At 46.5% G+C, this 26,519-nt stretch overlaps 2 protein-coding genes across 8 annotated transcripts in view; one reads left to right on the top strand and one right to left on the bottom strand.

Moving 5' to 3' along the window:
* The window catches only part of FYCO1 (FYVE and coiled-coil domain autophagy adaptor 1), a 77,902-nt gene that overhangs the window by 36,716 nt on the left and 14,667 nt on the right, over window positions 1–26,519 (top strand). For 4 of the 5 annotated variants that reach the window (XM_065540493.1, XM_005546889.4, XM_015445769.3 and 1 more), the window contains 3 exons: window positions 268–479; window positions 3,485–3,629; window positions 22,331–22,426. In XM_065540493.1, coding sequence (XP_065396565.1) covers window positions 268–479; window positions 3,485–3,629; window positions 22,331–22,426 — 453 coding nt within the window. Of the gene's footprint in view, window positions 1–267; window positions 480–3,484; window positions 3,630–5,766; window positions 6,448–22,330; window positions 22,427–26,519 lie in introns of those variants that run through there. The other variant, XM_005546890.5, reaches the window with a different exon arrangement.
* Window positions 10,531–15,432, bottom strand: CXCR6 (C-X-C motif chemokine receptor 6). 3 transcript variants are annotated; one of them, XM_005546893.5, is made up of 2 exons: window positions 15,299–15,432; window positions 10,531–12,413 (listed from the first exon to the last, which is right to left on the bottom strand). In XM_005546893.5, exon 2 carries the CDS (start codon window positions 12,390–12,392, stop codon window positions 11,361–11,363), a length of 1,032 nt encoding a protein of 343 aa, XP_005546950.1. In that variant the 5' UTR covers window positions 12,393–12,413; window positions 15,299–15,432; the 3' UTR covers window positions 10,531–11,360. The 3 variants fall into 3 exon arrangements, with proteins under 3 accessions (XP_005546950.1, XP_005546948.2, XP_065396566.1); XM_005546891.5 differs by having other exon boundaries at window positions 15,356–15,432; XM_065540494.2 differs by lacking the exon at window positions 15,299–15,432 and adding an exon at window positions 13,719–13,879.

Here is a 26,519-nt window from a genome sequence, read left to right as displayed (position 1 = left end):
CTACAACTTGGTGCCAGGGAAGGTGGGCTCAGCCATACTTTATCTCCCTGCCTCCCAGGACCTTAGGAAGTAAACCATGCTTTCACCAAGCTGACAAGAAGGCTTTGTTGGAATCTTGTGAAATGAGCTCATGGCCGCATCCTAATGTGGAGGCAGAGCCAGGTCTGATGAGAGTCACATGGCATCCAGAGCCCAGTTTGGATGCTGAGCAGATCACACAAGATCATAGTGTATCATCCTCACAGCCTGGGCTTGTTTTGTTCCCAGGATATGTGGCCGCATCTTCTGTTACTACTGCTGCAACAACTACGTCCTGAGCAAGCACAGTGGCAAAAAGGAGCGTTGCTGCCGAGCCTGTTTCCAGAAGCTCAGTGAAGGCCCTGGCTCCCCTGATAGCGCTGGCTCAGGCACTAGCCAGGGAGAGCCCAGCCCTGCACTGTCACCAGCCTCACCTGGGCCCCAGGCCATAGGAGGCCAAGGTCAGTCTCCTGCTACTACTACCTACTATGTTCTTTAGATGCCACTCCCACCCTCCACCCCGCTTGTTGTGGCTAGTTAGTGCTAATAGGCTGAATTCAGTGTTTTCTAAACTTTGGTATTAAAGAGGTGCTAAAATATATTACCACCAACTTGAGACTTTCATTTTGATATATTAGGATTGAAAGAGAATTGAAAAAGGAATAACTTTGTCCTGATAAGATTCAGTGTGATTTAACCTGAAGTCTACGTACCTCTTAATGCACATCCATGAAATACACTCCACGCTTTGGAGAATGCTGTCTACCAGAGCCGCAGCCTTGGCATCCAGAGTAACTCCAGGCTAGGAGTTGTCTGGAACCATCCATATCCTTCAGTCTCTTCCTGAAGTTGGCTCTTCTTTCATGTCCAAGGAGGGTGTAATCTCCTTTGTGTCCTCCCACTCAGCCCACTGAAGGAAGTAGAGTTTGAGTTCTGCTGCTTCTGTTTTGAGCACACCCTAACAGACAGGCCTGGGCTGCCCTTCAGGGCACTGGACTTTGGATGTGGAGCACAGGGAGGCAGAGCTGAGATGGCACAGGCAGAAGTGGTCTCAGCTTGTCTCTGCTCGAGCATCATTGCCATCTGCAGTTGGTCCCTGTGAACTCCTCCTTGGCCTCTGTCTGGATGCAGGCCAGCCAGCCTTTAGAAATACTGTCCATTCCTCTTTTGTTTGAGTGGATTACCAGGTGGTTGGCAGCCCCCATTATGTTGTTGGGTACAAAGAACTGATGAGGATGGGGAGCGTACTTTACACAGCTGTAGTTTTATCTTCAAATCTTTTGCCCATTTTAAAATGATTTTTAATATTGAATTTTGAGAGTCCTCTGTATAATTCTCTACGCAAGTTCTTTGTCAGATATGTATTTTACAAGTATTTTTTTCCCAATCTATAGCTTGTCTTTATATTTTCTTTCAAAGAGCAAAAAAGTCTTCAAAGAGCAGAAGTATATCATTTTAATGAGGTCCGATGTATCAGTTTTTTTCTGTTATGTATAAATGTTTTTCTTTTTGTTGTCATGTCTAGCTTTACTTAGCCCAAGGACTCACAGACCTTCTTCTGTTGTCTCTTAGAAGTTTTATAGCTTTAGCTTATACATTTAGGTCTGTGATTCATTTTCAGTTATCTTTGTGTGTGGTGCAAGGTGTGAATAGAGATTCATCTTTTTTATGGTTGTCCAGTTATTTCATCACCATTGATTGAAACTGTTCTTTGTACCTTTGTCAAAAACCGACTTTATTTTTTTTTTATGCTGCCATGAGAAAGTAAGCAATTGACCTTATATGTGTGGATTTATATCTGGACTTTTATTCTATTCCATGTATCTATGTGCCTATTCTTTCACCAATACCAAACTGTTATGATGACCATAGTTTTATAAAGCATCTTAACATCACGTAGAGTGATTCCAGTTTTGTTCTTTATCAAAGTATTGGCTATTCCAGGTTTTTTGTTTTTCTATATAAGTTTTAGAATCAGTTTGTCAATTTCTACAAAAAATCCTGGTGATATTTAAATTGAGATTGCATTGAATCTCTAGTTCAGTTTGGGGAGAATTGACATCTTAATAAAATTGACTCAGTCCATGAACATGTTATAACTTTCTATTTATTTAAGTCTTCGGTTTATGTCAGTGGACATCATTTTAGATCCCTGTTGTCTGCTTTCCCTTCCCTGTGCCAGCCTTGCAAGGCAGGTTCAGGAGTGTGGCTGGGTCTATCGAAAAAACCAATCCCTGGCCCCTTTTTTCAGCCTATGCCTCAAGCTCTCTATTATACAGACTTGAGACAAGAAGAAGAACTTCACTTCTAAAGCAGGGCCTGTCTTAGTGGTCATGTGGCAGGTCCAGCTGGGAACTTTAAGCTCACATGAACCATTTTTCTTGCTAAACACCCCAGGAACTTTGCATGGGCTTGCCCTGACTCATTAGTGACCCCAGAGTGCTCAGGTCACTTGTTTTGGTTTTTGACATTTCCTGTCTGCTCATTTTAAATTTTTGATTTATTATTTATTTATTTATTTATTTTTGAGACAGAGTCTTGCTCTGTTTCTCAGGCTGGAGTGCAATGGTATGATCTTTGCTCACTGCAACCTCTGCCTCCTGGGTTCATGTGATTCTCGTGCCTTAGCTTTCCGAGTAGCTGAGATTACAGGTGCCTGCCACCAAACCTGGCTAATTTTTGTATTTTTATTAGAGACAGGGTTTCACCACATTGGCCAGGCTGGTATTGAACTCCTGGCCTCAAGTGATCCACCCGCCCCGGCCTCCCAAAGTGCTAGGATTACAGGCATGAGCCACCGCACCCGGTCTTTTTTTCTTTTTGCCTCAAACCTGCTCTCACATTTTTCCATGACGTGCTGGAGAGTGTTTGCGGGCAGATGACTGGTACAGGAACATTCCTACAGTGGCCTTCCTACTAAGTGGCTTGCACAGTCGGACACAAGGCCCCTGGTTGGAAACCCAGTGCCTGCTGCAAGTTCTTGAGCACTTGGAGGTTCTTTCCCACACATCAGTGGATGAAGGGAAAATGCAGGTCAGACAGACTCCTGCTTTCAAAAATACATGAATAAGTACTGCCTGTGTCTTATGGAGCAAGGATTTAGTGGCATAGAAGTGTGTTTTCTGTTATTAGGTTCTTTCTTAATAAGATTTTTCCTTCTAAATAAGGGACCTCAGAGAATATGCAAGAGGTTGAAACTTCTCTAAGCCCCTGACTTTGAGAAGTCTCTTAGGTTGTACATTCCATTTCATCTGTAAGCCTTCCTCTACTTTTTTGGAATGTCCCAGCAACCAACCATTTCTCTCAACTCTGGACAGAATAGCTGTCAGTTGAGTGACCAATTAAATTGTGCCTCAGCAGCTTGTTCTGCATAGCTGCACTCTCTCACTTTCCCAAAGGCCATTACCCAGCCTGTGCATAACAGTGTATTGTGTCTCTTCTCTCCTGATCTGCCTCTGCTGCCCAGGAGCAAATACAGACTACAGGCCACCAGACGACGCTGTGTTTGATATCATCACAGATGAGGAATTGTGCCAGATACAGGAGTCTGGCTCCTCGTTGCCTGAAACACCCACTGAAACTGATTCTCTTGACCCAAATGTGGCTGAACAGTGAGTAGAGGTCACCCCCATTTCCTGAGTGCTCATTACAGGCCTGGCCCCTGTGCTTTCTTATCAAAGGATGAGGAAAGTGAGACACTGGAAGCAGGATTGACTGTCCTTGCCTAAGGGAAGGTGCCTGAGAACAGTGCTTGCGATGGCCTTGAAGAGCATCAAGCGCTCAGAAAGTGGTCAGTGTTGAGCCTTGCAGAGAGCTCCTGGGAGATGTCAGTGGGCCCAGGTTTCAGCATCACCATTAAGGCCTGTCTTTCTTGGCTTGAACGACTGTATTAGTTTGCTTGGGTGCTGTATAAAATACCACAGACCAGGTGGCTTAAATAACAGAAATTTACCTTCTCACAGCTCTGGAGGCTGGAATTGCAAGGTCAGGTGCTGGCAGGGCTGGTTTCCTGCAAGGTTCTTCTCCTTGGCTTGCAAATATTTGCCCCCTTGCTGCCTCTTCATGTGACTGTCCCTGTTGCATGCCCCTGGTGTGTCTCCATGTCTCTCAATCTCCTCTTCTTATAGACACTGGTCCATTGGATTAGGGTCCACCCTAACAGCATCATCTTAACTTAATCATTCCTCTACAGGCCTCATCTCCAAATGCAGTCACAGTCTGAGGAACAGGTGCTTAGGGCTTCAGCATGTGAATAATTTGGGGCATGGGGAGACAATTCAGCCTATAACAGCAACCCTTGCTGGGCCACCTTTGGCAGTTGCTCAGAGCAACATGCTGCTCTTTAAAAGCCTTGCTCTCAGGCCCCTGTGCTCCTGGTCTTGCTCACCTTACCACCTACCCACCTGGCTTGCCGAGTGATGAAGGTAGAGTGTGGCTTAGTGCCAATGGAATGAAGCATGCCCTAGGGACCACAGGAGTGTAGGGGTTGGGAGAACACTGCAGGCTAATACTGTCAGGAAACACATCAGAGCAGGGGTGTCCATTCTTTTGTCTTCCCTGGGCCACACTAGAAGAATTGTCTTGGGCCACACATAAAATAAACTAACACTAACGATAGCTAATGAGCTTAAAAAAATATCGCCCTCCCCCCAGAAAAAATTTCATATCGTTTCAAGAAAGTTTATGAATTTCTGTTGGGCTACATTCAAAGTTCTGGGCGCATGCAGCCTGTGGGCCATGGGTTGGCTAAGCTTGCTTCAGAGGAAGGTGTTCCAGGAAGGGAAGGCAAGGCCCAAAGTCACAGAGGAAATAGTGAGTAGGGGCTGTCTTGGGTCTTGAGTTTGGTGATTGGATTGGCTTCATCCATGAGGCTCCAGCACGGTGAGTTTAGTTCATCGTTTGGAAACACTAATCAGGCTTGGTAAGGATGCCATGAGAAATGAAGCTCAGATTTAGTTGCAATTGTCTCTGATAGATGCATCCTCTCAGAGGTCCCTTTAGCTGCAGATAAACCCACCCAAAGTCTCAAAGTTTTAGGAGTAAGAAAAATATGGACAGGCCTATTACTCTATACCCTGTGGAACCCAAGGGACTTTCCACTCACCTAGCCTGCACTTTGCCCTAGCACTGGTATTTTATGCTGCTTTTAATCAGTGACCTGGATCCACTGAACCTTCCTGACTGCTGCAAGAATGCTGCAGCTTACACAGGCGAGCAGGCTTCCGAGGGCCAAAGCAGCCACGGCAAGGATATCCTTAAGTACTTATTCTCCCTTGGCCTTCTCATTTTTCTGGTGTAGCTATTTGCCAACAAGGTTTTCAAGGAGAGTTTTACAAGGTCAGTTTTTAAAAATATGAATTGTATAAAGTACCAACATATTAACATGTCAAGAGTTTATGACATGAGACCCATAAGAAAAGGAGGTCCTTGCTTGATGTTTCTCAGCCCCTGTTGTCCGCCTTTAGAGCAGTTTACAAAAAAGCACTGGCTGTTCAGAACCTCAAGAAAGAATTTATGTGGGTCCCAGGTCCCAGACGTTTCTTGACCCATTTTCCCTCTAGTTAAGGACATTCTATGATGCTTCTGCTTCCACATTGAGATCTGCCCAGAATTCAGAGGAAGGCTAAGGCTGATCTGTCAGATTGATCATTCAGGATTTCTGCTGCATGTCTTTACTCTTCATGATGCTGCCAGTGCAAGGGACTTTGGGCTTACGTGTATCTCCACAACCCTCTGTTCCCTGACTAGAGAATGACTGAACTCGCCATGTTATATAGCTTCATGGATAAAGCCAGCCTGATCACCAAACTCACCAGACCCAAGATCATCTCTACTACTGTCGCTTCTGTGACTTGGGGCTTTTCCTTTCCTTGCTGGGACACCCCTCCAACCCCTGACCATGTAAGTCTGCAGCGTTCTCCCAACCCCCATGTCTCAATGGTCCCTGGGGCATGTTCCGTTCCATTAGCACTAAGCCATACTCTGCCTCCATCACCTGGAAAGCCAAGTGGGTAGATGGTAGGAGGTAAAGTGAGCAGGACCAGGAACCTGGGGGCCTGGGAGGACATTCTGGCTTGAAAGTGTCTTGCTGCCTCCTCTAGCCTGAGTGAGAAAGTGACTGTCCTACAGCTCTCTCTCTCCTCACCCCTCACCTTCCCCTGCCCAGTAGGAACAAAAACAGAAGGCATTCTGACTGCTGACAAATATGTGTGGTTTTGGTCTTGGGAAATCAGGAACTGTTCCAGGGAAAGGAAACTGCCAGTGTTCTGGTCCACGGCCACCAAGGAGGATGTGGGACTAACTGATGGGAACCTGTAATCCCTGCACTTCTGTTTGGGTGAAGACCCACCCTTCCCAGTCAGTTAAAGGCTGCATTGTCAGATACTTTTTTTGTGCATTAGCTAGAGATAAACCCAAGCATTTCTGGAAGCTTTTTCCTACATTCTTTTTCTTCCTAAGTTTTAAGACCTAAACCGAAAACACCAAGAGTCTGAGAAAGTGTGGGAGATCTAGAGCCCTAGATTTGTGTAAGCATCCCTGGCAAGAAACTTCGGGAAAAAATAAGCAAATCCAAGGTAAGAAGGGATCCAGGAGAGATTAAACACTAAGTCCGAATTCGTGAGGAATATCAGGCCACTTGGAAGTAGTGTTGTTGAGAGTGATGCTGTTGAGCGCCTTCCTTGCACCAGCTGCTCTTACACGTGACCTCACTAGTCCCTGTGCAGCCCATCAGGGAGTGGGAATTATCTCATTTTATAGGCAAAGAAGCTGAAGCCTCAGGAGGCTGGATAACTTCTGTTGTTGGAAGTGCCAGAACTAGGCTTTGGACTCCTCCCTCCGGTCCGCTGGCTTAAGATTCATTTGGAAGAGTTCAGCTCTCTTCTTTCCATCCCGTGTCCCCATTTTGCCCATCTCCCCTGCCTTCATGTTCGCTCTTTTGCACACATACACAGTTTTGGGGCTAAGGAAGTTGTTTGCCTTGCCCCTCTTCTGGCAGAGGTGGGTCAGAAGGGGGTCCCAAAGTCCAGCCTGCCAGGGAGATGTGGCCTGATGCTGGGACCCCCTAAGCAACCTCCCAGTGGTCCCTGTGCATGGCTCAGAGCTAGAATGGTTGTGCGGAGCAGGAGCACAGCTCCTGACTTCTGGAGAAAAGATGGTATTCGTTGTAGCCCTCCAGACACACCCGTGCACACCCCCTTTTCAGTCACTCGGGCTCACCCTCCACCATCTCCCTGACCAGGTGTCCAGCTGTTCTCTGGACTGAAGCACAGAAGGAAACCAAGCTTTTGTCAGCTGGCGAACCAGGCCTGTGGGGTAAGGGCTGGCACGGGCACTGGGCTGTGGCTCCCTCAGCATTTGCTCAGCCTCTACCCAGTCATGGCCTCCTTGAGGCCCGGCCTCCCCCTCTAGCAACCAGATGAACAGACAGTATGGTGGTGAAGAGCTCGAACTTTAGAACCAAACATGCCTGGTCTGCCACCTCCAGGCTCCATGGCTCTAGGCAGTGCAGCCCACGAACTCAGTTTCCTCCCCTCTACCGAAGAGACTGGGACAGCACTCACCCTAGGGGTGTTAGGAAGATTGCATGAGAATTGTGTGTGGAGCACTGAGCCCAGCCCAGTGCCTAAAGCCTGGGAAGACTTTCATGGAGGTATGTTGCTTTCCTGATGTTGTGTCATCAGGGGCTGAGCTGTGCATGCTACCGCTACCGCCTCAGTACCTTGCACTGCGCAGCCCAGGGGTCTCCTCCAAGGAAGATCCTTCAGATACCCAGATGACCCTAAGTGAGCTTAAACTCTCGCACAGAAACAATCCCTGAACCCTCGGAGCGTCTTTGCCAGTAATTGCTTCAGAACAGGCGCTTCATGGTCAGAGTGTTAAGGGGAGCTGTGGTAGATTTGTCACCCACCGGGAGATTTGACGCTTGCTATCTCAGAAACAAAATGAGAACAGGATATGGTGAATGGTTAAGGTTACAAAGCCACCTTGCACGTGGGCTTCCCCAAGATCTCTGCCTTCAGCTGAATACAGAGGTGACAGGTACCCTGTGGCTTGTCAGTGGCAGGAAACCTTCCTGGAGCCAACATTTCTGGGCAAAGAAAGGCTGTTTAGTGAGGTTGTAGTCCTAGCTCTGTTGTATGAGCTTTGGCAGGCATTAATCTGTCTGAACTAGTTTTCTCATCTGAAAATGGGGATGATAGTGCCAGGCCTCCTACAAAATGGCATTAGTTACCAGGGACCAACAGGGACTGGGCAGCTGGAAGGGGGTGCTGCTTTGAGAGCCCCTTGGAGGAGGAGGCCAGAGTGACTGCCCTGACCACTCCTGGTCCCCATCCTCTTTGTTTTGCCTCCACCCCTCCAGTAGGGGTAGCTCCAGGCTTTTCTCTTCTGTGGCACCATCTCCTCAGTCCAGAACACCCACGGAGGACACCTGGGCCCCTAGCTCTCAGGTAGCCCCTAGAGTCAGTGTCATCTTGTGTTGCCCACATCTCAGATGATGTGGCCATTAGTGGCCTCTGCCATATCTCTAAAGGGGTTGGAGCCCATAAGTACTACAGCCACCCCCAGGTGTTGGGAACTTGGTAGGGAAATAGGGAAAGAGCACATCCTTTACCCTCCAACCCTGAGGCCACACCAAGGCAGTGTGTACTCAAGCAGAGCCCACACCCAGCCTGATCCCCTCCCACCAGGCCTCCAACACCATGGGCTGGTGTGGACGAGCGGAGGGGAGAGCCAAGTGGAAGGGAGAAGGGTAGGCTGAGGTTGGGAACTGGCTCTGCCCTGCACATGACCTCAGTCTCCTCTGTGGAATGGAGCCTGTACCAACAGCATCTTCTGCTTCCTGGGCTGTGGTGTGGATGGAGTGAAATCAAGACATGAAGGCCTCCTGTAATCTGCACGTGCTGTGCCAGCGTTTATTCCCCTACCCAGGGGAAGGGGTTGGAAAACTGACATCTACTCCAAAGAGTGGCAGGTAAGGGCCCAGAGGCATAGGATCAATTAGTGGCTGAGGAGGCAGGGAAGGCAAAGAAAGATTTTGCTGCTGTGCTGTTCCTGGGGCCAGGCAGGCAGGGCTTTCCTAAGCTACAAAAGGCCAGTGCAGGGACCCTGGGAGAGGGCGGGCACCTGGACAGGGAAAGTCCCACGGTCCCAGGTGGCTGCTTTTCTGTTGCTGTGGCCAGGCAGGCCCAAGCATGGTGCTCACAAGCACCCCAGGAGGGAAAGCCACCATGAGCCAATGGCATAGGTGGTGAACCAGGGCTTGCGTCAGGGGTGCTGCATCACCTGCACAGGGGTACACAGTGGTGGAGCTGTGACTGAACACTGAACACTGTCAGAGTGAGCCCAGAGCCTGCATTCTCATCACACCTTGCTGCATCTCTCCATGGGGACTCGTGGAGATGCTGCCGGGCCCCGTCTCCTGACTCTACTTCTGCCTCTGTCCCTTGGGTCAGGACACTGTCAGGGAAACCAGGGACTGGTGGCCCCTCTGTCAGAAGTGTTCCGTGTTAACATGAATGCACAAAGGGGGAATGACAGAAACTCTCTTTGAAAGACACTTAAAAGATAAATGTTGCCTTGTCACCCTAAAAGGGCAGATTTTGTAGTTGAAGGAAGCACTCGGAGGTCCATGTGACCTGAGTACAGTAAAACTCTGCTTGTAGATGCGTTTAGGCATGCTTATGAAACAGTAGGAGGATCATGTGGGCTCTGAAAGGCCCAGCCTGTGCTCAGCTGTACCAGGCGCACATGGTATGCCACACACCTGGAAGGCACGATATAAACCCTCCCTTGCCTCACTAACCCACAGGGCTGACGTGGAGGGCTTCCATTTTGTGTCACCAGTTCTTGTAAGAAATAATAACTACTGCTATTTTTTGGACCTTTTCTCCCCAAATGCAAACTGTGCCAAGTGTTTTACATGCAGTGTCTCAGGTATTCACACCAACCCGTAGAGGTGGTGGTTATGATCCATGTTTCACCAAAAAGAAAGGAAACACGTGCTCAGAGGCTGAGTTTCGCCCAAGGTCTTACAAACTGGTGAGTGGCAGGGATTCAGCTCTGGTCTATTCAGCCCCCAAAACCACACTGTTAAGTCAGTTCTGGCCTGCCTCTCTGTGCATTCCAATTAGCTGTTGTCAGTTGGTTCTCCGTATTTGGTGAGTGATTTGGGGATACATAAGCCCAAAAAACATCTTTAAGCCTATTGAACAGACTGCCAGGATTTAATAAACATGCATAAAATCTGACATTTAAAACTGCCTCATCCTGTGACCACATTCTAGAAGTTAAACAAATGTGCCCCACACTTTAGACAGGAGGTTGGAAACCACAGTGAAAGAGCAGGGTCGTTATCACTGGTATATTCCATTTCCATGACAGAGCACAGCCCTGAAAGTTTACAATTTATTTTCCATGCTCTGAGCCCAAAAGTAACTTTTTTGTGTATTCCAAAAAAGTATATTCCAGGCACACCACATTAAAATAGAATATACCAAAGCATAAAAGTAGTTTGGAGACTTTAAAAGTTTTATTTCTTAGCTATGAAACTCATATGCTAGTAATATATAGCATATGTGTATATGTGTGTGTATATACATTTACATATGTTTATATGGCAGACATTGGAAAATTTCATTTTTAAATGAGCAAAGCCACCAAAGAGTCCACTTCAGAAATGCTGCTTAGATTCATTACAGTCTTAAATGCTGTTTTGCACATTTTTCAAGCATTCCATGGACCACTGGAATCCTCAGCCTATTCTAATTTGATTTTGCCCATTCATAGTCCCTGGTGCTAGTTATTCTGGATTAATCAAAGCAATTTGAACATCTGCCTATACAAAAGTCAAGCCCCAAGGTGAGGCAGAGCCTGATCTCATTTCTGTTAGGTGCCAGCATTTGTTTTCATGGCTGCTCTGATCTCCACTGTTTGCCCAGTAGTCAGAAGAGCCTTCTGAGCTTGGGCACCCAGCGTGCTACCTACCACCAGCAGCTTTGTGGGCTGTGCTCACCTCTTCAACCTTCAGCCCCAGTCCGAATCAAGGAGAACCTGAGATCATAGAAGTCACATGTCATCCCCCTTGATTTCAGCATTCTTGGAGATGGAGGAAGGAAAGTCCTTAAAAACTTTAGACCCCCTACTTGGGCTTTCGGCATGAGTGTTCAAGAAGAGAACAGTACATGTTCATGCCTGAGAAGAAGCATTCCAAACCAGTCAGAGTGTCTGATAACTTCTCCATGAGAATGCGCAAACTATAAACAAAGCCTGCCTCACCACATCAAGAGGACACAACCATGCCTTGCAAATTCCAGAGCAGCTTCTCGAAATGCTGGCAAGGCCTATAGCTGGAACATGCTGGTGGCCTCCACATTGTGGGAGGCAGAAAAAGTCTTGGAATTGTCCTCAGAAGATTTCCATTGATGTGAGACCCCAAGGTAAGGGAGACAGCCAATGTCCTTCACAAGTTTCCAGAAGTTCTTTCGAAACTTCAGGCTGACAAAGGCATAGAGCACAGGGTTAAGGCAGGCCCTCAGGTATGCGATGGCCTCTGTTACTATGATGGTGTAGTGAAAGCTGGTCATGGCATAGTACTCCCAGCGTGTGCTGCGGATGAGCTTCACGAGGTTGAAGGGTGTCTGGGTCAGCAGGAACACAGCCATCACAAGGAAGATGATCTTTAGAGATCTGTGCTTCTGGAAGCCTCCAGCATGAAGCAGTGTTTTGATTATGACTGAATAGCAGACAATCATGGCGAGCAGTGGCAAGAAGAACCCCAGTGTCATCTGGGTGGCAAGAACCACAGTGGAAATCTCCTCGTCATGATAACCACATATGAGCTTGTCCAGATTAAAGACATTGCCATAGATAATTTGGGGCAAGGAAACCAGCAGGGATATCACCCAGATGAGCAAGCAGATGACCTTGCCCCAAGTCATCCTCTTGGCTTGCTGGTTGTAGGCCTTGGTGGCCTTAACCACTACAATGAAACGATCCACAGTGATGCAGGTGAGGATGAGCATGGATGTGTAGAAGTTAATAGTGTAGACGCCCAGTAGGGTCTTGCACATGACCTGGCCAAAGATCCATTCATGGATGCCTGCATAGGCCCAGAAGGGCAGAGTGCAGACAAACACCAGGTCAGCCAGGGGTAGGTTCACCAGGAACACGTCCGTCAGGCTCTGCAGCTTATGGTAGAAGATGGATATGACCAGCACCAGGGAGTTCCCCACCAGGCCACAGACAAACACCACCAGGTACATGCAGGGCAGAAAGACCTTCCTGAACTGCAGGAAGTCTTGATGCTCCTCCTGGCTGCTGTCATTGAAACTGTTGAGGAACCCATCATCTTCATAGTGATCATACTCTGCCATGGTGTTTGTTCTGATGAACACCTGTGAGTCAGAACCCAGGAATTATATTTGGGCTGAGGATGGCATTCTCTGTCTTCCTGCTGTCCCATTGACCACATTTAGGGGGCAAATAGTCATCTCCTAAACCCACCCACTAGGCTGTGTAGAAACAGCACAGTCCAGTATATTGAAGATAATCAATTCTGAGGGGAAATTGCTCAGACAGGATGAGGACTCTCCATTAGCCTGAAAATTCTCAGGATCTCACCCATGTGGGAGACAACTCATAACTGACCCCTAAGCACATTCCATAAAATCCTGTGCTCAATTATTTTGAAAGCAAAAGTCGCTTTGCTGCCAGGTGGTCACAGTGCTCTTTGGAAGAGCAACACTGATAATGGATGGTTGAGCCCGCTGATAATCTGGGTATCAGTGGATGAACCCACTGATAATCTGAGCTCATCAATGGGACATGCCTGTTTTCATCTCCCCCTGCCTCGCCACAGTTGCCCACCCATCCTGAGCCCCATTTCCTAATAAATTGTGAATGCTAAAGCAAGTGCCCCTACCAGGGGGCTTTCCTATCAAGGAGACTCCTGGAGACCACAGGTGTTTGGGGATGGCAAGACTGCTCTTCCTGGGTAGGTAGTCCTTCCTGCCTTTACTTCCCCTCAATTGCATAGATTTTCAAAGGCTATTAATGGGGAAACAAGGGATAGAAAAGCCCACAGCTGCCCAGCACTTTGGCTGAGCTGGCTTCATGGATAAAGCACTAGGTGGTTCTCACTTCCCAACTAAACTTTCCCCTTCATCATCTAACACAGTTTATGACATTCCACCATCAGAGTCTCATTTCCTGAAGACTTCTGAGCAAGAAGTCTCTTAAAAGGTAGATTTCCCCAAAGCAGAACCTTGCCTTAGCTCCTGTGATTGGCAGGTTAGGACTTAGGGGCCTCATTTAACAAGCAGAAGACCCAATTGAAATGGGGTGCCAGATGGGCTATCTTTCTTACCCAGGGCACCAGCCCTTCAAGATGTCACTTCTCTCTGACCCTTCCCTCTGCCCTGTGACCCTGCCAAAGACCACGGACAGGACAAGGGATTATGTAACCTGTGGTGTGGGAGCAGGGGCCGCTGCGGCAACATCAGCCCATGAGTGCAAAGCCTGCCCTTGCTACTGACCTGCAGATACTCAACATGCAGCAGCTCATTTCCAGTGACCTGGAGCTATGTCTGGCCAGCACCTCAAAAAGATGTATGAAGAAGAGCAGGTGTTTGGACAGAATCTCTGCCAGCAAAGTCAAAATATTGCCTGACCAGACAAGGGCATATAAACAATGAGGTTACCTTTCCTAATCCACTCAGAAACACTTCTGTCCCTGACGTTGAGTCCTGACTGGGAGCAGTGTCTCCGATGCTGCTGCTTGCCTCTGTCTTTCCAGGGGCCAAAGTGCCCTTTCTCTCTAGCAAGGAAGGATGCTGCCTTTGGGCTAAGACTGCTTAATAACAATCCTTGCCCTTACACCACAATTGTTAGATCTCTAAGGGTGATAGGTCAGCCAGTAGACATCCTGCCCCCAACAAGCTCTCTGGGGCACTATATTAAGTAGGTCAGATGATGCGTTTGTGTTATTGATTCACATGGGCAAAACATATTTTTTCGTCATTTAAAATATGAAACAGGTGATTTTGCTCTTAAGAGTAGTGTCCAGCTCCCCATTATTGCTTGACTTGCTCTTGCCTTTTTTTGGTATCCTCCTGTTCCAGCTTTTACTGGTCCATTATGCTGCCATTACACATTTCATCAAAGGACCTGTGCAAATTCATGTGTAATAATTGGTAAACTTTGATGTATAATAATTGGTAAACAGGTTGGGCCTGGACAGTGCTGTGCAAATAGAGTATTAAAAATTACTTCCCCTTCTAGGCGAACTAAAAACATTTATCTTCTATAATCAAAATCCTATTTTGTTTTCTGGAAATTAAAAAAAAATCTACAACTTTGGAAATACTGTAAAAGTCTGATAATGATGAAGCAAATTATAATTCAGACATAAAATAGAATATGACTTAAATGTTTAGGAAGTATTTTTACTGATTTTGGAAAATGCAATACTCTTAGTTAAATTGCTAAGAACAGTGTAAACAAAGTAAGTATGCAAAATAAGTATTAGCTATTACTATTACAACAAATAGATGTCAAAAGGATATAAAATTAATTGTGATTCATAACCTTTTTTGACCATAAACTCCTTTGAGAATCTCCTAAAAACTGCAGACCTTTTCTCAGAAATAATGTATACACACACACACACACACACACACACACACGCACACATGCACGCACAAATACCCCTGCAATTCTGGGAGTCCATGAACCCCTTGAATCCCTCTGCCATGTATTCTGTGGGCCCTCATTTAAGAGTTCATGATAAACTACGTGATTTTTGACTGACCATACTTTTAGAAACTTGGAAAAAATGATCACATTTTATTAACAGTTGGCCTCCAGCTGGTGGAATTATGGGTGACTTATTTCTTCCTTTTTTTTAAAATAGTTTTCAAAGTTTCTACAGTAGTATATTGATTTATATTGAAAAAATAACATAAATGATAATCTGAGAAAACAGCCTGTCTTATGCAAAAGAAATGAAAACAGATTATCCATTGAGCAAATATAGACAATAACTAGATCCTCCTTATCTCCCTGGGTGGGTCTGACTATGCCATTACTAGCAGTACCGTCAGCCTACAAGCACTAACTGTGTGCCTGGAAACATGCTCAGTAGTTTTCATGTTTCTCCAGTTTAACCCACACAGTAGCAAATGGCAGTGATGTAATTTGAACTAAGAGCAGCTGAGCTCCATAGCCTGGCATTGTGCACTGTGCCCTACTACAGACAGGAATCAGAGAATACCAACAATACCTGGGGTTAGTCCTCCCTGTCTTCTTTTCAGTGTAAAGAGTAAGACAAATGACTCACCAGCAGAGGTGCTTTGCCGGTTTGTTCCACAGATGAGCTTGCTCGTGAAGCAAGGTCTGCCTCTACTTTTGTGATGTGGTTCATGTTTCCGCTGAACATTTTTTAAGAGCCCTCAGCTGGTTACTATAAAAGACCCACCCCCTACTCCCATCCTTCAGATCAGAATCCATATGACCAACCCGCCCCTGTGTAGTGCGTGGGTCAGAGATGGGTGGGTTACTCTGATACCCCACACCCCCTTCATTCTGCTTTGGGGCTGGTTCTTCTGTCAGGGCCTGACAGGGCTTTATTCATAAACTAAAGGGGAACAATAAGGAGGTTTGGCTCTGGCCATCCACCAAAGATGGTGGCATTTGTACCTTAAAATTACTTCATTCGCTAGTCAGACATCTTTTTGGAACAGTTGGGGTCTGGGCCAATGCTAAGTCCATGGCATGGGCTGGGTTCTGTGTGCACATGCAGCTCCAGCATATGTGATAGCTGTTAAGCCCCATAGCAGCCCTGCAGTCGATATTATCCTTCCTTTATAGATGAGAACACTGAGGACCATAGCCAAAATAACAGCCCTCAGTGCACACAACTAGAAACTGGCAAATCGAAGATACACACTCAGGTCTCGGTCATTACCAGACCAATCAACAGGATGATGATGAGTCTGCCAGAGGGCCTGGTACAGTGCTCCCTCCTAAGCCCACACCACTCAGGCACTTCAGCAAGCAGTGCCCACCCACCCTGCCTAGCCTGGCTGGAATCATCTGGTTTCCTTGGGCTGCCCTCTCTACTCCTGGAATTCCCCAGATGTTGACTACTTTGATCTCAGTACAGTTCTAGTTGTCAGTCTCTATGATCTAACATTACTGACCCTTCTGGGAAATAACGCTGGAAGGCAGGAATTAGAGGCATGTCAGCCTGGGTCACATGCCCCAGTGCCTCCTCGTGGAGAGGGTACTAGGGAGAGGCATGTACTCCGATGTCTGCTTTCCCAGAAGCAGCTGCCCTCTTGTGAAGGTGCCTGGCCTCCCTTCTCTGGCTCTGCGCTACCATTCAGGTTGCTTCTCTCCAATGCTTTTGCTCTCTCCCACCTCCTAGGCAAACCTCATGTGGCTCTTCCTAAGGGCAAATGTCAAGCATTGGGAGCACGGACCAGGAGCAACCTCAGGATCCAGAGACTAACACTCAGTTCTACTGCAAGCCTGGCCCTATGCTGGATGCTTCTATGTACAGCCATCTAATCCTAGTCACTTACAGATAGGCAAACAGAAGACTAGAGAGATTAACCCACTTACCCAAGAACACACATCCCAGCAGTCACCCAGGACTGTCAGGCTGCAAAGCCAGTACTTCTTGCCCTGCTCTGAGTATGGAGCTATGCCAGGGGGCCCTGATAAAAGATCTGAAGAGCTCTAGTAGGTTTGCAGGCCTTTTTTTGAATGAATTCATTCAGACTGTCCTTTCTACCAAACTGGTACAAATGAGTGAGGTGTTCCTTATGGGCATGAACCATGAGGCCGCATAGATTACACACCGATGGACAGATGGATGTAGGGAATGGTGGACAAATGAATAAAAGAACAGACTGAGCCAAATATGCACCTGTCTTCCTGAAAGAGACCTTTCAAGGCAGGGTGGCGATTTAAAGTAACCCTGCCTGACATGTAGGAATCTTTCAGCTTTGAGAGCTGAGTTTTACCCAGGGACGAGCCAACCATGCCATTCAAGACAGGTCCACAGGGCAGTGTTAGAATGGCCTGAGCCTTGTCAAGCACCCTTGGCCGTGCTCTTCTCAGCAAGCCTTTCTACTCCATGAGGAAAAACAAACCAGCACCTGGGGCCCTCCATGACTGTGTGTATGTGTCAATATGGGGATACGTGTATTTGAGAAAGCATGGCTTGTTTATCATGGCCATTCTTTAATAGAAACTTCTCTATAGTACAGAAGACTTGCACCTATATTTGAGGGGCTGAGCCACTCCACAGGTTTGGGGATAAAATTTTATTTTAATCGCTGTACAAAGCACCTTTTACTATCTGGCAATTTGTAGTGTTAATTGTTTTAAGGGCATTACTTTTATTTGAAACAAAACTTTAAACTGCTAAGGGTGGGAACCCAATCATATATGTCTTAGATTTCCCCAGAAATACCTAAACATTTTCTAAATAAAATTGAGGGAAGAGTAAAAGGGAAGTGGCAGACATACCTGCTGCAGATTTATCTTGGAAGTCAGACTGTTGGCCTGCTCTCCTTACCTGAAGACCTGGCAGAGCTGTTAAGTTATCAGTTCCAGGATCCAGGGATGAGACATTTACTGCTGTTGGCAAGGCATTGGTGAATGATGGGCTGTGATCCACAGAAAAGTAACCTAACCAGCCAGGCATGGCAGTGGGCCCCTATAGTCCCAGTACTCAGGAGGCTAAGATGAAAGGATCATTTGAAGCCCAGGAGTTTGAGGCCAGCCTGGGCAACATAACCAGCAGACCTGTACCCCTGCAAGCCACCAGGATGAGCTGAGAGATCAACTGGCAGGAGCAAAGCCACTATAGCTGAGAGGAATTGTTCAGGAGGAACAGTTTTTCTATAGGCAGGAGAGCAGGAGAAGGAAAACGGATACAGGGTTTAACTACCTCCAGCAGAAGGTGAGTTATAGAAGTGTCTTACTACTAGAGAATGTGTCTGAATCACGTGGCACCAAAGTATGTTAGCAGCAGCAAATCCCATACGGGTCTGCAGCAACTCGAGTCTTGCCTCCTTGGAGGAAAGAATTTGGTCGAGGGGCAGAGGTAGGTTTAAGGCAGAGGAGGAAACTGAGGCAAGTTTTAGCGCAGGAGTGAAGGTTTATTAAAAAGTTTTAGAGCAGGAACAAATGGAAGTAAAGTATACTTGGAAGAGAGCCAAGCAGGTGACCTGAGAGATCCAAGTGCCCCGTCGGGCCCTTGACTTGAGGTTTTATACATTGGCATGGTTCCAGGGTTTGTGTTTCTTCTCCCCCGACTCTTTCCTTGGAGCAGGCTGTCTGCAGGCATGGTGGCTTGCCAGCACTTGGGAGGGGCTGCATGCTCAGTGTGTTTACTGGAGATGTATGCATGCTCACTTGAGGTATTTTTCCCTTATCAGTCGTTTCTAGAGGAAGGTCATATACCGGTTAAACTCTGCCATTTTGCCTCTTAATGTGCATGCTTGAGCCCACTCGCCCAACTCCTGAGATCTTAGGAAGCTGCTGATTACCTGCTTCAGATGTTTTCTATCTATTGGGAGACTCTTTCTCTGGCTCTGGCTGCAACCAGTTATTTTACAGAGACAGCTTAACAATTGCCTGACCATTACTTAACAGTCACCTGACATTCCTGTGGGAGGGGGGCCCTCTCCTGCCCTGCTCATGCCTGCCTAGCTACCTACTCTAACACTAGGAATTTATAAGCAATGGATTAGCAAAGTAAAATCAAGTTAATACAATAATAATAATTTGATAGCAAAACTAAAATATGCCCCCAGATCGCAGAGTGAATAGGATGTGTGTGGTGTGGTTCAGCCCAACCTTCCAAACCTGCACTGTTCAGTGGAGCCTTCTGCTGTGAGAGACCTGTGCTGCACCTGCACTGCCCAACACAGTGGCCACCAGTCCACGTGATAATTGAGCACTTGAAATGTGGCTAGTGCAACCAGGCAGCCACATTTTTAGTTTAATTTATCTGATTAATTTAAGTTTATATAGCCACATGTGGCTAGTGGCTACTGTATTGAAGAGTGCAGTTCTAAACTGAAGACATCTCCATTTCAGAGGAGACTGTTCGCAGATGGAGGCTGACCAGAGGGAGGATAGGAGCCTGTGTAATCAGGAAAAGCAACGCTTCTCACTCTGCGGGGCTTAGCGAGGCTGACGGGAGATGGCGCCCCCTGGGGCAGATGGGCAGCAAGGCACCTTGGGCCATAGGGATTTTCCAGGCATCCCTTCCTCCCTCCGCTAGTTTCTAAACAAGCAGACATGCACCGCAGGCAGTCTGCAGGATTAAAGTTGTGCAGTAATTACATAACAAACAGGCCGAGGCCATTTGATTCGTGACAGGGAAGGACTATAGACTCCCATTTGTAGAGACCAAGCTGGAGGGGCTCCACCATGACTCAGAGAGGTGTGGACTCCAGGACTGCAGTGCCAGGGGCCGCCTGGTTTGTGCTCACCACTTTATTCTGACTCGCTTCTAATGCGGAGCCTTGGGTATGTCCTCCTTTGGGAGCATTTGGGACAGAAGAAAACCTTACTCTGAGGCAAATAATGTAGACATTCACTGGGCATGGGCTGTGCGCACAGCAGGCTGCCCAGGAATGCCAGGATGGCACCCACAAAGGGACAGACAAGTTGACAGACTGGAACGTGTGTTCGAGAGATATTGATCTCAGCTGACCACTGGCTCCAGACAAAAACTCGGACGGAAAGGGTGTAATGCCATCAGCCAAGCTAGCAGTAGGCTGCCATGACCAGAGCAAGGGGAGGAGGAAGGCCGCGTGGGCAGTGAGTATCTGGTATCTTCGCTGAGACTGTCTCCATAGCAAGGAACGGAAGCAGCTCTGGTAGGAGGTGGGGTGCCCTCTAGTGGTCATGCTTTGGTTGCTGTCCTTTCTCAAGCTCTTAAATTCCTTGACATCCTCTGAGTTGCTTGAACATTTTCTACAGTATCTCACAGTAAGAAATACATTTTGCATGGCTACCTAGTGTGCATGTGTGTACACATACGGTCAAAACAAGAGCCTCGAGGCTGGCCACAGTGGCTCATGCCTGTAACCCCAGCACTTTGGAAGGCCGAGGTGGGCCGATCATGTGGTCAGGAGATTGAGACCATCCTGGCCAACATGGTGAAACCCCGTCTGTACTAAAAATACAAAAATTAGCTGGGTGTGGTGGTGCATGCCTGTAATCCCAGCTATTCGGGAGGCTGAGGCAGGAGAATCGCTTGAACCGGAGAGTTGGATGTTGCAGTGAGCCAAGATCGTGCCACAGCACTCCAGCCTGGCAACAGAGCAAAACTCTGTCTCAAAAACAAACAAACAAAACCCAAGAGCCTCATAAATACTTATCCTCGCAACATGCAATATACTATTGTATTTTCTATTTTATTCTATTTCTTTTAATGTTGGTCATAACCTCCTAAATTGATTCACAGCCCACTAAATGGGTCATGACCTACAGTTTGAAAACCTATTGAAAAGAAAGCCCTCTGCCCTAATTGTTACCTTTGAGACTGCATCACCCACCTGTCCCACTCCCACCTCACTCATGCAGGGCATCCGCCGGGGCCAGCAAGGGTCTGGGAAACCTGCTCTGTGAATCATCTGCTTACAGGTAATCAGGCGTTGTCTGTCATCATTGTGATCAGGGAGGAGGGTGATGGAGGAAGAGAAGGAATCATAGATTAGGACATCTTTTATCCTGAATGCAGGAAAATTGGGAGAACCAAGTACAGCTTTCAGAGTCTCTCTCATTCTACTTTATTTCTTTATCTCATTTATGGTATTTGCGCCTTGGACAAGGATGAAAACAAGCAGGCCTGAGTGACCCTGGCCTGTCTCCTCTGGACTTCTGCTTCCCTGCTGTCAAGTGGGTGGCTGCACGAGCTGGCTCCTTGAGCAGCTTCTTGCACTAATGTTCCCTGTTTCTGTTTGTCCCAGGGTGAGGGAGTGGGGGCCTAGAAGCCAGCGGCTGGAAAAGCAAAAAGAAGGAGGTGTTAGGCAAGGAGGAAGATAGGGGGTTGGGGCCAGGAAGAAAAATAAATGCCAGAGTGACAAGGCATGCCCCCGGTGGCAGCAGGTGCTGCAGCCTGCGTTCTTCCTGCACCTTCCCTGAGAAGAGCAACAGAGGCCGCGGGCAGGAAGCTGCTGACCAGAGCAAGCCCATCTCTTTCTCAACCAGTGGGCTTGCAAGATGCTACCTCTGAGTCCTTTAAAACTTACAGCCTTTTCAAGCCCTCAGAACCCAGAGTCCATCTGGTTCCATTTGCTTCCATTTAGAGAAGGAAAACGGGGGTCTCAGGAGGAAAGAGCTCACCATGAGTCACACAGTCACAACGCTGAAGCTGGAACCACAGTGGACCCCACCACAGTCATACCACATCCCCTGCCCTTAGGGCCACAGAGACCTCAGCTAGAGGGAGCCCCACTGCTCAGGGCTGGTGGCATGCAGCTCCTGGAAGAGCACAGATTGTTGCAGCAGTTTAAAAAGAAGCCACACTGAGTGGCAGATCTTCCTCACTGATGCCTTCACATGAGGACAAAGCCATTTTTTCTTTTCTGGACCTAGGTTTCCTCTTTGGCAGAACGAGGGAGTGGAGCTGGTTGGGCTCTGAGGCACCTGAGATTGTATAAGCCCCTGGCTGAGCTGGACCTGGGGCCCCACAGGGAAAGCACTAAGTTGCAGTCAGGGTATCTAGTTCTGGCTCCAGCTCTGCCTCGGAGGAACTGCCTGGGCCTCTGTGTCCCCATCAGTGAAGTGCAGGGACTGCAATCTGCCAATATGTTCTAAGAATCCATAATTCAGAAGGTGTTAAAAACCTCCCCTGGGTGCCTGTTCTTGTGCCCCAGGGATAGGCCAGAGGCTTCTCTAGTCGTGCACTGGCACTGAGGAGGCAGGACCCAGTGGTGCTGGTACCTTGGTCCCGTGGCAGTGGCTCTGCTGGCGTGGGCTAGGAGAGTGGTTGATTTGTGTTTCTGCTCACCCTTCCTATAGCAGGAGGTCTCTTCCCTACAGCTGCTCCAGGGAAACTGCTGTAGCCCTATTGTCTTCTCCTTGTCCACCTGCTTGGCCCTTGCCCCTGCAGCCCTCCCTCTACCCACAAAATCTGCCGGGGTCTCTGCCATGGCCTCTGTGATTAAAGGATCCCCCATGCATCTGGATTTGGCTGCCTGTGACTCCAAGACTGCGGACCCCAGGATGTGAGGCCCTGTGTGTTGATAGCTAAATGACTGTGTTCTCGTTGGTGACATTTCAGGGACACTACATCAACCTCACTAACGCCTGAGGACACTGAAGACATGCCCGTGGGGCAGGATGCGGAAATCTGCCTGCTGAAGTCTGGAGAACTCATGTAAGTGGCAGCTGCCGCCTGGGCCGTCTCCAGGTGTGGCGTTGGGAGGAGTAATGGCCACTCCAGTGCTGGCGCTGGGGACCACCCCGGGGCTCTAACTTAATACCAGTGGGGCTTCGTTTATTCTTTTTTTTCAGGTATAGCTTATATACATTAAAATTCAAGCAAGTATACAGTGCTTGAATTCTCATGAATGATACAGTGTAATCACTACCACAATTAAGATATAGAACAGTTTTCTCACCCTGGGAAGTTCCCTGTGCCCCTTTATAATATTCCTCCCACACCTCATGTTCTTTTTTCAAATTAACTTTGTTAATTTTTTTATTGTATGAGCAATACACTTTCATTGTAAAAAATTAGGAAAATAGAGATAAGTAAAACATTTTGGCATATAGCCTTCCAGTCTTTTTAATATACCTATATACATATAATTTTTGACACAAACAAATATTCTAAATCTTCTTTTGCAGTATTTTAAAACTTGCTATAGCATGAGTATTTTCCCACATCATCGAGTTCTCCAGTGTTGTATCCAGTGGCTGCATAACTGTCATTGAATAGATTCAGTCACTCATTCACAGATATTTATTCATTATCACAATGTGCCAGGTACTATTTTAGGTGCTTAGAGCATGTCAGTAAATAAAACCAACAAAGGCTCACCCCTCGCCCTTATCAAGCTTACATTCCAGCCAGCAGGGATTGACAGATGACAAACTGTCAACATAATTAAATAAGTCAATATTGTATAAATGTTACAAGGTGGTGCTTGCTATGGGAAAAGATAAAGTAGGATAACAGGGAAGGGGAATTTGCCATTTTAAATAGAGTGACAGTAAGAAGATAACACTTGAAGGAAGTGAAGGAGTTGCCAGGCTTCTATCTACGGGTATAGCATTTCAGGCAGAGGGAACAGGCAGCACAAAGGCCCTGCGACGGGATGGTGCGTGGCATGTTGAGGGGCCGAGAAAAGGGCCAGCGTGCCTGCAGCAGAGAGAACCAGGAGGTGGAGTCAGAGTGGAAATGAGGGTCCCAGCACATAGGGTCTTGTTGGCCATTGTAAGGACTTTGACTTTGAATCTGAGGGAAATGGGACCCCGAAATGAGGTGTGTAGCATTAAGAGTGACTTAATCTAATTTACATTTGCAAAAGGATTGTTCTGATTGCCATGTGGAGAATAGATGATGGAGGACAAGAGCAAAAGTGGGGAGAGCAGTTGAAAGGATATTAGAGGAATGCTTGTTCCTTGGACCAAGTGTTGGCAGAGAGGGCAGAGCCAGGGCAAATTCTGGACCTATTTTGAAGGTGGTGAAGACAGAATTTCCTGAAGGGTCAGATGTGGTCATGAGAGAATGATCTATTCCACCAGTCCTCAGGTGACCTTGGACCACACTTGGACAAACACTATATTGAATTATGGGGCAGACCAAGCAGGAAGAATTAAATAGCTAGCTCACTCACAAGCTGTTGATGCTGGGGGAGTATGAAATGTCAGGGCTACCCTTTCTGGAGAACAGCTTGGCTGCAGGATGTACCAAAAGTTCAAGAATTGCATTTTCTCTTTGATGTAATGGGCCTATGTCTGGGAATTTATCCTGAGGAAATAATGACTGGATGTGCAAAGATAAAGCTACCAAAATGTCCCTTGCATGCTACTCACAGCAGTGACAATTAGAAATAGTAAAAGAGAACTTGGGTGGTCGAGAATGGCTGTTGAATTTTGCCAGATCTTTTTTCTACATCAATTGATAAGATCATAGACTTTTTCTTCCTTAGCCTGTTGATATGATGGATTGCATTGACTGACTTTCATATATCAAACCAACCTTGCATACCTGGGATAGATCCCACTGGCTGTGGTATATAATTCTTTTTCACACCCTGCTGGATTTCACAAACTATCTAAAGGATGTTTTGCCAAGTATAGAATTGATAGTTTTTTTCTTTCAGCATTTGAAATAAGTGTGCTGCTGCTTCCCTCTGGCCTCCATGGTTTTAGATGAGAAATCCCCTAGCATTCAAACTGGTATTCTCCTGTAGATAATAAGTTATTTCTCTTTGCCTGCTTTCAAGTTTTTTCTTTGTCTTTTGTTCTTAGAAGTTGAACTATGATGGGTCTTGGCATGAATTTCTTTGGGTTTTTCCTATTTGGGGTATACCCAGCTCTTGAATCTCTAGGCTTATATCTGTCACCATATTTGGGAAGTTTATAGCCATCATTTCTTTGAATAGTTTTTCAGATGTACTCTATTTTCCCTCTCCATTTGGGACTCCAGTAATACAAATGTGAGATATTTCGTCCTTGTCTTGCAGGTCCCTGAGGCTCTGTTCTTTTTCCTTGCACCCCGCCCCCAATTATCTTTTCCCTGTGTTGTTCAGATTGAGGAATTTCTGTTTTTCTCTCTTCAAGTATAATTGTCATCTTTATTCAGCTATTGAGTGTCCAGTGATTTTTTTTTTTTTTTGGTTATTGTAATTATTTAGATCTAAAATTTCCATTTGGTTCTTTTTTATATCTTCTGTTTCTTTAGTGTGAGTTTTCCACTTTTTTATTGTTTCAAGAACATTTAAAATTGTTATTGAAACATTTTTTTGATGACCGCTTCAAAAGCCTTGACAGATAACTCCAGCATCTGATTGATGTCAGTGTCGGCTTCTGTTGATTGTCTTTCCTCATGCACACTGTGATTTTCCAGGCTCTTAGGATAACAAGTGGTTTTCTAATATGTGTAGGTGGGGGGCTCAGAGACGCTCAGCTGTTGTGATTTTCCTCATATTCTGGGGGTCCTTAATCACTCCGCCTTCCTTCTCCTGCCCTTCACTTTTACTACAACTGCTGAATCATTTTCAGGTTTTTTAGTGGCATTTAATGGGAAAGAACAAGGAAATGTTTGAAATCATTTATAATAAAACTTGTAAAAAACCTACCCTCAAGTAAAGAGATGAGGAAAGTTATGAGATTTATAAGTAATTAGAACACACAGATCCAAGGCATATCCTGGAGTAGAATAGGATAGTACCGAGAATAGGTCAGCTGGACGTGGGAATAAAATGCGAGGAGAATGACAACACCTTGAAAGTTATTTTTTTCTGCCTCTTTCAAAGAGAGTGACAGCAAGCTAAGGATTAGCAACCACATCGTGAGAGCATCTGAAAACATGTTAAAGGTTGGGATTATCTCAGAACACTGCACATGTGTTGGTACCCTTTGACTCATGTAAACTGGAATTTCTGAGGTCACTCAGTGGAATTCACATTTGTGACATGAGCCTTATAGACAATAGGCATCTTAAGATTATATTATATTTGAGCAAACCCTTGATTGTTTTTGTTAAGATCTCCTTTGGAGAGGCTGAGTATTGTCCTTGTTGCTGAATAGATGATGTCTTGAATAGATGATTGAGGCACAATCCAAATACCTGGGTGCCAGGGGAGAATTCTGGAGCATAAAATTATAAAATGCTCCGGCATTAATGGGACATTATGTCAGGGTAAGTGACTTTTTACATGGTAATATGGTAAGATTTCCACATTACGAGAAAGATGTCTGTTCCAGAATGGACCCCCACACCTGCCCTCAGATTCTTGAAAATTGTAAATACTGGTCGAGGGGTCTTAATTAGAAATAAAATTTAACACATGGAGAAGTATTGCATTGAATTGAATTCTCACAAAGGTGAGTATTGGAGCTGTTCTTTAAAGCATGCTGGTTTTTCATCATTTCTTACCTTCTCGTTAGCTTTGGGGAGTCTGTCCATTCATCTCCACAGCTTTGGAGGCAAATGAGCCCTCAGCACCACCACTTGCTGGGCAGTGTTGGGCAAGTTACCTAACCTCTTTGAACTTAGTTCCCTCCCCTGTGTTAAAGGGGATAGTATCTTTGAACTTAGTTCCCTCCCCTGTGTTAAAGGGGATAGTAATACATTTTCTCCACAAAAGGCAGTTTGGTATGGTAGGAAGATGATGGCTTTGCCTCAGACCTGTGCGAGCCTGGATCGAATTTCTTAATCTTTTAGAATCTTAGTTTCCTCTTTTACAGAATGGCAACAGTCATGCCTTCCTCGTGGAGCTACTGCAGTAACATGCAAA

The sequence above is a fragment of the Macaca fascicularis genome, chromosome 2 (genome assembly GCF_037993035.2).
Source record: "Macaca fascicularis isolate 582-1 chromosome 2, T2T-MFA8v1.1".
In the NCBI taxonomy this organism is placed as follows: Eukaryota; Metazoa; Chordata; class Mammalia; order Primates; family Cercopithecidae; genus Macaca; species Macaca fascicularis.
Note: the sequence above shows the minus strand (reverse complement) of the source record. Positions and strands in the feature narration are given on the sequence as shown.